The sequence below is a fragment of the Scylla paramamosain genome, chromosome 4 (assembly GCF_035594125.1).
Source record: "Scylla paramamosain isolate STU-SP2022 chromosome 4, ASM3559412v1, whole genome shotgun sequence".
Classification (NCBI taxonomy): Eukaryota; Metazoa; Arthropoda; class Malacostraca; order Decapoda; family Portunidae; genus Scylla; species Scylla paramamosain.
The window spans coordinates 35744474-35757026 of record NC_087154.1 but is presented as its reverse complement, the minus strand read 5'-3'; the positions used below and the strand labels follow the sequence as shown (position 1 = coordinate 35757026).

The 12553-nt window shown below is 46.1% G+C and overlaps 1 protein-coding gene across 1 annotated transcript in view; it reads left to right on the top strand.

Moving 5' to 3' along the window:
* Positions 1–12553, top strand: part of LOC135100049 (POU domain, class 6, transcription factor 1-like) — a 157086-nt gene that overhangs the window by 133025 nt on the left and 11508 nt on the right. The window contains exons 4-7 of the mRNA XM_064002921.1: positions 7040–7318; positions 7903–8094; positions 8420–8566; positions 11138–11386. Of these exons, the coding sequence (XP_063858991.1) occupies positions 7040–7318; positions 7903–8094; positions 8420–8566; positions 11138–11386 (867 nt within the window). The remainder of the gene's footprint in view (positions 1–7039; positions 7319–7902; positions 8095–8419; positions 8567–11137; positions 11387–12553) is intronic.

The following is a 12553-nucleotide window of genomic DNA, read 5'->3' as shown; positions in this document are numbered from 1 at the left end:
AGAGAGAGAGAGAGAGAGAGAGAGAGAGAGAGAGAGAGAGAGAGAGAGCTTTTGTAGAGTGCGTTAGTAGAGAGAGAGAGAGAGAGAGAGAGAGAAAGATGGTATATAGTTAGGTAGTAAGTGCGTCTGTGTGCAGTAGCAGCAGCGCGAGGGCGGGCGGTGCAGCGGGCGGGCGGTGGTACAGTACGGGCGGGCGGGCGAGGGTGCGTGACGGCCCACTCACTAAAACATTCATCAGGCCAGCATGCCTTATGTCATTACCCCGACGCTCGCATGCATCACGGCCGCTGTAATGGACATGAGGATAATGACCTATAATTGCATCTTCTTAAATAAAATTGCACGTGTATGCTAATTAGGCAAGAATTATGTGAATTCTAGATGACGCTGACGACGGTGCCCGCTGAATGATTCATCCGCCACGCCATGAGCCCCAGAGACCCGCGAGACCCGAGAGCCTGGCTGCCGACGGGTTCTTGCCCTCCAGTAAAACAATTAGAGCACCAGCATGAATATTTGAGGCTCCGCTGACGAGCCTCGCTGTCGCCCCGCGCTTCATGACGCCCTCTCGTGTGTGTGTGTGTGTGTGTGTGTGTGTGTGTGTTGGTGTGTGTATGTGTGTGTGTGTGTGTGTGTGTGTACCCTTGGTCTCGTCCCACCCTGCCCCGTTCAACATACATACGTACAACCCAGCTCATATTTTTCCCAGCACACTAAGATTGTTTCGCGGCAAGAGAGTCAGCAGGTGAAATTAATTGCAAATGGATCATCGTGTGACGGAGGAACGGAAAATGATATAACAACCCGGGCCCAGCTGCTGCTAATTACAGAACAGTGATGCACATTAGGCCGCTAATTACTTAGTAAGCACTTAGAGGTAGAGTTAAGCAGCTAATCAGGATGATTAACGTAATTTGCTTTGTCATCCGGTTGGACGTTAGTCACAGCACGACACTGTTAAGTAATTAGTAGCATTTTCAGTAATCCAGCGAGACTAGTTAGGGTGCATGAAATGTTTCAAGATGATGCCTGATTAGGACAAGGTTTGCGCCACATACAAATGGCTTCATCACTCGCTAATTAGGTGCAAAAGTTGTTACGACGACTGTGGCGTTGCTACGAGGCGGTAGCTTCATGCTTCTACGCTACGCCACCCACGTCCCCTGTCTTACCCCGCCCGGCCTCCGCCCCACGCCCGCAACGCCGTCGCCGCCGTCACCATCGTCGCCGCTCCGCCTTGCCCACCGCCATATCTACTGTAAATGCCGTTCAATTCTGGCTGATCGTTTCCTTCACTGGTACTGAGTCCGTCACCACCACCACCACCACCACCACCACCACCACCTCTACAGCCGCCGCTATTTACAGTAATAATAACAGTAGTAAATGAAAAATGAAAATAACAATCATCATAATACTGCTAGTAAACTATTTTTAGCATTACAAGTGGTAGGAAGGAAAGAAATATTCACACACACACACACACACACACACACACACACACACACACACACACACACACACACACACACACACACACACACACACACACGCATTCCCCATCCACACCCATACTCTCCTGTCTGCCTTAATGGCTTCCACCCCAGCCTCGCCTCACTTTAATTACCAAATCGCCTAATTAATAATTACAGTGTGAAGCAACACCCCTTCTGCCCCGCGGCCAAGTTCCCTAAAAATATTAGTTAGGGTAATGTTTTCCCTCCCCTGGATTTTTCCCCTAATTTCCCTTTTTTCCTGTTCGGATGTAGGAAGGGAAGAGGAGGTGATGGTGGTGGTGGTGGTAGTGGTGGTGATGATGGTGATGTCAGGGAATGGATGCAGCTCATTGATGATGCTTGCTTATGGCACTGTACTCTTGGTGGTGACTATGGTGATGGCGGTGATCATGGTGGCTATGGTGAGGTACTGTTTAAGGCAATGTATTAGACTTATTTCAGCCTCGCGAGCAGCAGCAAGCAAGGAAGGAAGGAGAGGCAGGACGGGTGTGAAAGCCAAGACATGGCTGAGCAGGGCAAGGAGAGGTGGTGATGTATAAAGCAAGGGAGGATGGGAAAGGGTGATGACATAGGGTGCAGCTCGAGTAGGTAAAGGAGAAGATGGGGAAGATGGCGGTGAGAAGGGTGCACCTGTGTGTGTGTGTGTGTGTGTGTGTGTGTGTGTGTGTGTGTGTGTGTGTGTGTCAGTCATTCAGTCAGTCAGTCAGTCAAGTAAGCAGTCAGTCACCAAGACAAACAGTTACCACGCATACATAACGTGCTAATACGATCATTATACAAAAAATTCCCAGGTACAGAGAGAGAGAGAGAGAGAGAGAGAGAGAGAGAGATAAGACACCAGATAGCCTTTGTATTAACGGAGGAATGACACACACACAAGCGACGGAAAGTATCGCAACAAGCACGCATACATACATACATATATGCATACATACATGCATACATACATACATACATACACATATATATAATAACGAGGGATAATGTATGAACTACTTATTTGCATGCTCAAGTATACATTATATCGCAAGGCACGGGAGACTGGAGGTAGGAGAAGAGAGGTGGGGGGGGGAGCCGCTGGTGGAGGAGGAAGGGTTCTACTGCTGTGTACGTATATGTAGCCGTAAAGCCGTACACACATACACATACACACACACATACACACACGCACACACACACACACACACAGAGCAGTACGCACATAGGCTTTTAAGAATACGCGACCTTTATACTTAAAAAATGATATAGTGCAGTTTAGAGTGGCCAGGTTAATTAGGTAAGTATGCAAAGCGGCGTTATTTAGCATGCACCTCGCCGCTGTCTGAACATTCTTGTGCCGCTGAACTGGCTAACGCTACGCAGCCTCACCTCAATTTAACCCCCATCTAATGACCTCAGTAATTAACGTACTTAATGCTACTGATATATATTAGTAAACCAAGTTGCAGGGTTATATTGAGAGGGAAAAAAAATTTTCGTATTTAAAAAGAATGCAGAGTTAGCAAATGATCAAAGAAAAGGAATGGAAATACTTGCTCTAGATCCTGAAATGCTACTCGTACTTAATGTTAATGGTATATATATATAAGTAAACCAAGTTGCAAGATTATATTGATAGGGAAAAAAATAATAATATTCGTATCTGGAGATCGTGTTGGTAGTAAATGATCAAAGAAAAGGAATGGAAGTGCTTGTTCTAGATCGTGAAATGTTGTACGTGGTTAGTGTTACTGATGTGTACACAGGAAATGCACGATTGTAACTTAAGGAAAAAAATGGAGTGCGCGATTATAGTAAAGCATCGGAAGGGAAGAGAAATACAAGCTTTTAGCGGCTAATACTACTGGTGCATGTATCAAAGGCAAGATTATAGGGGAAAAAATACAACAGGAACTTATGATGCTAAAATAACAGAGAAGACGAATGGAAACACAAGATTTAGCTCTGAAATCCTCTACATTAACTCATGCATTACCACGCATCACAACCCTCATTACACACACGCACGTACACACACCTTAAGATAACACACGCGGTGGAGATAACAAAGAGACAGAAGAGAAGAGAGGGCAAACATATCCACGCACACACGATCGTGGCCCTTTAGAAACATGCATATCACTGAATAATATATATACAAACTATTGATTCTGCTTGTGCCGTGTGGGTGGCGGCCGAGTGTTGACCAGGAAGTGAGTGGCGGAGGTATTGGGGGCAAAGCGTATTACTGAAGAGAGAGGGAGAGGGAGAGAGAAGGCGAGAGGGAGAGAGACACAATCGCCTGTCGCCACATAAACACCTCACTGGTCAACACATTATGAAGGAGGGAGAGCCGAGAGGCCTTTAGCGCGGTGGTGGACGAGGAAGGCTTCGGGATCAACAGGAATTCCCGGCTCGGAGTGTTTTTGCCCAGGAAGATAAATCGCGTTTGACACACAAGGCAAATACTGATGAACTCTTCCCCGGCACAGCACAGCACAGCTCAGCGCGACGCAGCATAGCGGGAAGGACACGCGATGCTCTTCATTTTGTGTATTGATTAGATTCATGCCTTTTTTGCGGTCACTGTTTTCCCTTCTATTGGCCCACTTAGGAAGGAAGAAAGGAAGGAAGGGAGAGTTGTGATCTTTCATTGAAGGTTCAGGGAGTTTTCACGATGTCCTTAAGTTTGTATGTTTATTAGATTCTAGTTTTTTTTTTTTTTTTTTTTTTGTGGTCACTGTTTTCCCTTCTCTTGTCCCACTAAGAGTTGTTGTCTTTCACTGAAGGTTCGGGGAGATTACACGATCCACCGAAGTTTGTATGTTTTGTTTGATTCAAGCTTTTTGCGGTTGTTATTCTTGTTATCCTCCTTTACAATGCCTTACTAGTCACAAAAATGAAGGAAAAGATGAATGATAGTCCCCAAATGAAGCAGTGTACGACCATTTTGTCCTCTCCCACGCAGTCTAGTGATACACTGAGGCGTTATAGCGATCTTAACTTCACCGTCAGTATATATTAAGTGAAAACGAGATGCCTTTCTTTGGATATTCGTTGCGTTAGCTCCTCCTCGTTGGCATGGACAGCTTGTGGCGTTGCGACGTCTTGTTCCTCGTGTCTCGTTCCTCCTGCCTCGTTCCTCGCCCAGCCCAGATCGTCCCAGCAAGGCCAGTCTGTCTGTACCCCGGTCGGTCGGTTCTTCCTGAGAAATGAATGGGGTTTATCTGATGGACTCGCTGTATGGGTCAAGCTAACGTGTCCTCTCTCTCTCTCTCTCTCTCTCTCTCTCTCTCTCTCTCTCTCTCTCTCTCTCTCTCTCTCTCTCTGGTAAAGGATCCTGAATTCTCATAATAGGTCTGAGAACTGTTGTAAACCCCTTTTCTCTCTCTCTCTCTCTCTCTCTCTCTCTCTCTCTCTCTCTCTCTCTCTCTCTCTCTCTCTCTCTCTCTCTCTCTCTTGCATTATTTATCAGCTCATGTCTCCTTTCCTCCTTCATTCCTTCCTTCCTTCCTTTCTTTCTTTCTTCCTTCCCTCCTTCCCAGTGCGTACTAATTTTTCTCACCTTAAATATGTTTTCTTTTCGTTTCGTTTTCTTTGTCTTTTTAGGGCGAGAAGAGCGGCAGGTCATCATATCTTTAATTCACCATACGTTCCTTTTTCTTTCGTCCTCCTCAATTCCTAGTTTCACATTTTCTCGTCCTCTCATCTGCGCCATTTTCCCTTACCCTTTTTTTTTTTTTCTTGCTTTTTACCTGTTTGTGTGTACACGAATGCCTCAAGTACCTGTTTTTATTTATTTTCGTGTTGCTTTGCGCTATTTTTAGTGTTGCCTTTGTAATGTTTTGCCAATCATCCTTTTTTTCCTGCCGTGTGAAGCAAGTTTTTCTTTTTTTTTTTCCTTCTATTTTTTCCACAGTTGAACCAGTTGTCTCCTCGCTATAAATTCCCTTGACCTTCCTTCGTTTTCTTCCTACAAATACGAAAAATTAACTATTATTATTTTCCTTTTGTCTCTTTCTTTGTTATTTATGTATTCGCCTTTCCTTCCCTTATTCCCTGCCCTTACACTTTAAATAAGCACGGAGTTTCTATCTTTATATTATTTTTTCTCACATGTTTGCTGTTGTTGTCATCGGTACTTGCTCTCAGTTTTCCTTCTTCGAGTATATAGTCGCTTTTCTTTTCTTTTCTTCATCGTTCTTGATTTATACTTTTGTTATAATTTACTTGTTTTTATTTTTTTTTTCTCTTTTCTATTGCTTTCTACTCGTTCACTTCCTCTCAATACTTGAAACTTTGTGCCCTTCTCTTCTCTTCCCTTCTCTTATCTTCTCTTCTTCCTCTTATTTCCTAATCTATTCATCCTATTCCTTGCCTTCCTTAACTCTACATTACTCTAAACTCTTCTCTTTCACTCCCTGCCTTATTGATTCCTTTCCTTCCCTTCCTTAATCCTAATCTATCTCATTCTACCTTTGCACTCGTCTCTTTCCTTTCATTCCCTTATTTTCCCTTCCTTACCCCTGTACTACCTGTTTGTCTTCCTTTTAGTGATAAATAGGAGTATTATATTATTCCTGTATTAAATATTTAGTCTTTTTTTTTTCATCCGCTCTTTCCTCCTCTCCAATGTTAGGCGAATGTAGATGTTGAATCGGTTTGTTTGATAGCCATCCTCAACCTCACAAACTCACCATAACATCATTCTTGTACCTTCTCTTCTTCTCCCTTTAATTCTTTACTCGTATTTGTTCCTTGTCTTCGTTAGCCCAGCTTACCTTCTCTTCTCCTCCCTTTCATTCCCTATTCCTCTTGTTGCTTCCATTCCTTCCTTATCACAGCCACTACCTACTACCACAGCAAACATCCACTATAACATTACCTTCTCTTCCCCCTTACATTCCATACTCGTCTTGTTCCTTCCCTTCCCTCACTCAGCCCAGTGTTCTACTACCTACCTTTACCTACCTTCCTCGCCCCGCAACATGACCGCCACACACACACCCCAACCTGTCACCGTCGCTGCAGCCGTCATTACCACCATCATTATCATCATAATCACCAGCATTACAGTCATTATGGTCTGGTATATAATTGGCTTGGCGTCCTTCTCGGAGTGAGGGAGGGAACGAGGGCCGGGGGGAGCAGGAATAGAAGAATGGCGTAGGGAAGAAAGCAAGCAATGGTACTGAGGGAGGAGAATGTTAAGGTGCGCTTGAGGTGAGAGCATGATGGCCAAGTGAAGCTAAATTGGCAGAGATAAGAGAGAGAGAGAGAGAGAGAGAGAGAGAGAGAGAGAGAGAGAGAGAGCACGATGTGAGTCAATAAAGAAGTACTAAGTGAGTGGAATGAAGTGGCTCGGAATGCGGTGCTTGAGGAATTTATTGCCACAAACCAGTTTCACGGCCATTACAACATTACAAGTATTTGCCGTAATGCCTTCCTGTCCCTTGTGTTCGGCCGCCGCGTGCACACATTCTTCCCGCACCTAATGAGTCCCGCCCCTCGGCTGCACTAACCTGTGTTTCTCTCCCCAGCAGGTGGGGTGTCTCCGCCCCCCTCGCCCCCGACGGCCATCTCGCCCTCCCCCACCATGGCTCCCGGCCACGGCGCCTCCAGTCCGGGCTCCGGGCTGGCCAGCCTCCACCACGCCATCCACGGCCTCCACAACCTCCACAATCTACACAACCTGCAGAACTTCCACAACCTGCAGCAGAACCTGCAGACGCAGATGGCCGCGCTAGCCGGGCTGCAGGGCGGCCTGGGCGTCCCCTCCGTGGGCTCCCTGCTGCACCCACACCTGGCGCAGCAACACCCAGGTGAGCCTCCGCGCCCGGGTTATCAAAGCAAGAATCCGGCGCATAATGAGTAACGAGACAGGTAATCGTAATATCTGTGGTTAATCGATGCAAATTGCGCTTTTATGGTCCTGATTACCTGCTGAGTACACGTAAAATACCTTCCCTGCCAAGACCTGTATATAATCACTATTACTACTTAACATATTATGCAGCGAAGCCACGCTCGTAAACTGTAAGGTAATTAGTTTCCCCCGCACGAGTCATTCTTCTTGGCACGAGCAATAAATTTGATAAAAGCCCGCTGTTGTCTGACCTCGCGCGGGTTAGCACGTGACCTGCCCCGGGGCCGCCTGGGCCTCCTCGTGGCACTCACGTCTAAAACATTCACTGCCCATCCAGTATTTTCTGATTGATATTAATAGTTTTCGGAAATAAAAAGTTTGAATATTCAGTATTAGTTTCCTGCACTCGGACTGAGTGCGTGTTTGAGAGCATTACGAGTATTAGCGGTCAGGGAGTTTTGTGTCTCGCTGCCAGGCGAGTGTGGCGGCTCAGGCGTCGCTCTTCATCTCTCATAATAAATATTCCTTGCCTTTTCACAGCTGCAGCGGCAGCGGCAGCGGCGGCAACAGCGGCGGCGGCGGCGACAGCGGCCGCAGCGCCCCCTCCCCCTGGCGGCATCAACAACAACGCGGCGGCCAACAACGCCCCTAACGTGCCCCAGATGGTGCTCACCTCCGGGCACATGACCCAGGGCGTGCAGGGCGCCCAGCTGCTCGTGCCCACCTCGCAGGGTCGGTGCCACTTTCTTGCTTGCCTTGTGTGATCCTTGACCCTTCCCTCCCTCACTCAACGCTTCCTTCTCTTCCCCTCTTCCCCTCCCTGTAGGGTCCCCACACCTCTCATCGTCCCGCACCCCACTACCCACCTCCACCACAGGCCAACCCTCCCCCTCCACGCCCCCATTCCCCTCCCGTCCCCGTCCCGGTAATAATGTCCTTGCATTTAACACCATTGTGGTATCCAGTGTCATACACATGATTGTAATTCGATGCACGTGATTATGAAAGCAAGTTATATGTATTTATAGTTTTTTTCCCTCATTTTTGTCCGGCACAGGCATCGCAGTGCAGCCCATCCTGACCATCCCCCTCGGGCAGGCCGGAGGCGTGGGCGCGGTGGGCGGTGTGGGCGCCTCCTCGCTGGTCAACCCTCTGGTGCCCCTCCACCACCTGCAGCAGCCTGGCCCGCACCCGCAGCAGCCAGGTGGGCGCTTGCTTTCTGTTGGGATACTTGTTATAGCACTGTTTATTACGCCTTTTTTCCATCTTTTCTTTTCTTTTTTTTTGTGGGTGGGTAATATAACTCTCTCTCTCTCTCTCTCTCTCTCTCTCTCTCTCTCTCTCTCTCTCTCTCTCTCTCTCTCTCTCTCTCTCTCTCTCTCTCTCTCTCTCTCTCTCTCTCTCAAATGCCTACATTAGCTCTCCTTTTATTATTTTTCCACCATTCTCTCGTACTAACTATTAATATTTTACCTATTATTGTTTTATGTTAAATGAGTAAGTTTTTCCATTTTTTTACCAGTGTTGACAAGCGGGTGGTATGTAAATCTGAAGCCCGCGAGGTGCTGTAGTAGCATTAGCATCACAAGTTAGCGCTGGTTGGTGATATAATACGAGTCGGCAGTATTAGTTACATAATCTGGCACGCTAACTTTTTTTTACCCCCTCCCGCCGCATAACTATTGTTCATTAATAGTACGTATATACTGTATGTGTATATATATATATATATATATATATATATATATATATATATATATATATATATATATATATATATATATATATATATATATATATATATATATATATATATATATATATATATATATATATATATATATATTATTAAAAGCTTTCTTCATTATCATTATTGTTAAAAAGTGAAAATCGCGTAATCATATATTTATTTATAATAGCAATTGATAACCTTTTTTTTCACCTCACATGGCTATTGTTCGCTGATCGTATTTAAAGGTTTTCTTCATTACTATTATCATTACAATTGAAAGCGAAATATCGCATGACTGTATATTCAATTATGACAGTAGCCAGTAACATTCCCGGGGACTGAACGGAAAGTATGGAGGGAAGGAGGGAAGGAAGGCGAATGGCAGATGCTGAGGGAATGGAAGGCAGGTAGAGAGAGATGAAAGAAAGGGAAAGAAGAGAAGGAAGAGTAAGGGGGGAATGCGGCTCTGGAGTAAGAATAGAGGGAAGGGAAAAGGAGGAAGAGGAAGACAAAGAAGTGTGTCCCTGGAGAAGAAAAAGAAGAAAAGGAAAAGGAAGGCGGAAGAGTAGGGAAAGAACATAGCCAATGAGTAAGAGAAAACGAAAGGAATAAGGAGGAGAAGGAAGGAAGGAAGGAAGGAATCTGGCCCTGAAATATGAAAAGAGAAAAGGAAAACGGAGGAGGAGGAAGAGTAAGAGGAGAAAGAGTAACAAGATAAAAGGGATGAGAAGTAGAAGAATGAGGAGTAAAGAGGAAGAGTGACTGAAGTAAGAAAACAGGAAAGGAAAAAGAAGGGGAAGAGAGGTAGGGGAGGAGTGTGGCACTGGAGGGGCGGCAGGTGATGGAGGAGGCACATGACTGACACTGAGCCAACACGTGGGTCAGGAAACAAACCTCAGTTGCGGCGGGAAACATTGTGTACTTACCTTCCGCCGCCCGTGTTTTGTGCCGGCTGGACTAGAAATGCTCTCTCTCTCTCTCTCTCTCTCTCTCTCTCTCTCTCTCTCTCTCTCTCTCTCTCTCTCTCTCTCTCTGTCTGACTCTAATCCTCAAAATTATGCACAAGTAAGCAGTAAGTTGTCTCATTTCCACGACAGCTGCACAAATATCACAAATACACTCATCCATTACCTTCTTAAACCCTCGCTCCCTGGTACTCGCATTATCATATTCCGGGCCCTGACTCGCGTATTCCCAGAGACAAAGTAAAACAAGAGATAGAACAGCCGAGGCTTGTCAATACATAATCAGACTTCACTGCAAACTCTACTCTACTCTCTCTCTCTCTCTCTCTCTCTCTCTCTCCTCTCTCTCTCTCTCTCTCTCTCTCTCTCTCTCCTCTCTCTCTCTCTCTCTCTCTCTCTCTCTCTCTCTCTCTCTCTCTCTCGCATTAATTTTTTTTTTTCATCTTTTCTCTCCCGGTACGTTCTGCAATAACCAGGTCAAGCCTCTCATCTTTATTTGCCTCATTAAACAGCTTCAGGAGAGCGGGTGTGAGCGGCGCGCGTGTTAAGGGGAAGGTCAGTCAGTGGCGGTGAAGGGAAGTGAGTGAGTGAATGGAAGGGAGCAAGCAAGAAAGAGAGAGAGAGAGAGAGAGAGAGGAGTAATGAGGATGGATGATCTGTGTTTGTTTGCGGTCTAGAAAGCACAGGAAAGGGAGGTGGTCGTGTCACTGAGGGTCGTTTGGATTAGGAATCTTGACTTATGTTTCTTATTGCTGTTTTATTTTCATTAGTGTTTTGCAGCGATTTTTTATGATTTCTCTTTTTTTGCTCAGGTTGTTTGTTATTATTGTTGTGGTTGTCACAGCAGAAACGTGATGAATTAAATCGTTTTTCTTCCTCTTCCTTTTTTTTTCCAGACTTGTTGTTTTGTTATAATAGTAATGTAACAGCTCCACTTCCTAGGTTATTATCATTATTGCTTCTGTTCTAACGGGGATATACATCACAAACTTCATAAACTTCCCTTCCTTCCTCGTGTGTCTTGTTGTTGCCATAACGTTGACGTGACGAGGTTCATGGTTCTCTTTTCTCTCCTCAGGTTCCACCAACACCTCTCCGCTGCCCACCACCTCCGCTCCCAACTCCTCCTCGTCCTCGTCCTCGTCCTCTACCGGGGCCGCCCCTCATCCCCTCCTGGGTCTCGCCGGCCTTCCGCCCTCCCTGTTCCACGCTCACCAAATCCACAACAACAACAACAACAACAGTAGTAATAATAATAACAACAACAACACTTTGGCCAACGACTCCAAACCCAAGTTGCCACTGCCACTTTCCTCGCCCGTCACTGGTGAGTCACTTGCTCTCCTCCTCCTCCTCCTCCTCCTCCTCCTCCTCCTCCTCCTCCTCCTCCTTTTCTTCCTCCTTCAACTTTATCATCTGATGTTTCATAATTTAAAAAGTCTTGTAAGGACTAACAAATCTATTATTGTTTGTTCTTTGTTTGTATTCCTTTGATCTCCTCCTCCTCTTCCTCCTCATGCCTGTAAACTAACCAGGCTCCTTCACCCTCCACCTGCTGCAGTTTAGTTCCCTTTCCCTTCCTCCTTTTCCAGTTAGAGGAATGAACTTCCCTTCATTCTCCCCCTCGCCCTTCCCTTCACAGGTGACTTCGCCCCACCTTCCTCCCCTCCCCATATTGCAAGTTAGTTGGTTCCTCCCCCACTTCTCTCCTTCCTCCTCCCTATTGCAGGTGAGGTTGTTCCCCCTTCCTCCTCCCCCTCTGAATTATACAAACGAGATGCTTAGATTTTATAATCCAGCTTATTGTTGAGTTACCGCGCGCCATTTCCAACGTTACTTTTTCTTTTTTTTTTTTTTATTATTATTCCAAGATGTGGGCAGCTTGGGTCCCGCCACACGCCCCCCCCCCTCCTCCTCCTCCTCCTCGTGTGGTGCTTTCCTCGATGTTACCTGTTCTGTTCCGTGTCCTGGCGTGTTCTCCTCCTGTTTCGTGGTATTTCAAAATGCCGCCGTTCTTTTTTTTTTTTTTTTCTGTCGTGTTGTCTTCTGTTCTGTCATGTTGTCGTCGTCTCTTCTGTTTCATCGTTTTGTCCTCTCCTCTCCTGTTTCATCGCCTTCTCCTCTCTCCTCTCCTGTTTCATCGTCTTCTCCTCTCCTCTCCTCTTTCATCACCGTCTCTTGTTCCTTCCTGTTTCATCGCCTCCTCTTCTCTCATGTTTCACCGCTTCCTCTCCCCACGGTTTCATCGCCTTCTCCTCTCCCCTCCTGTTTCATCGCATTCTCCTCTTCCCTCCCGTTTCATTGCCTTCTCTTCTTCTCTTCTGTTTCATCGCCTTCTCCTCTTCCCTCTTGTTTCATCGCCTTTCCCTCTTCCCTCCTCTTCCATTCTGTTGTCCTCGCCCCTCCTTTTCATCGCCTTTTCCTCTCCCCTTCTCTTCCATTCTGTTGTCCTCTCCCCTCCTGTTCCACCCTTTTGTCCTCTCCCTTTCCATTC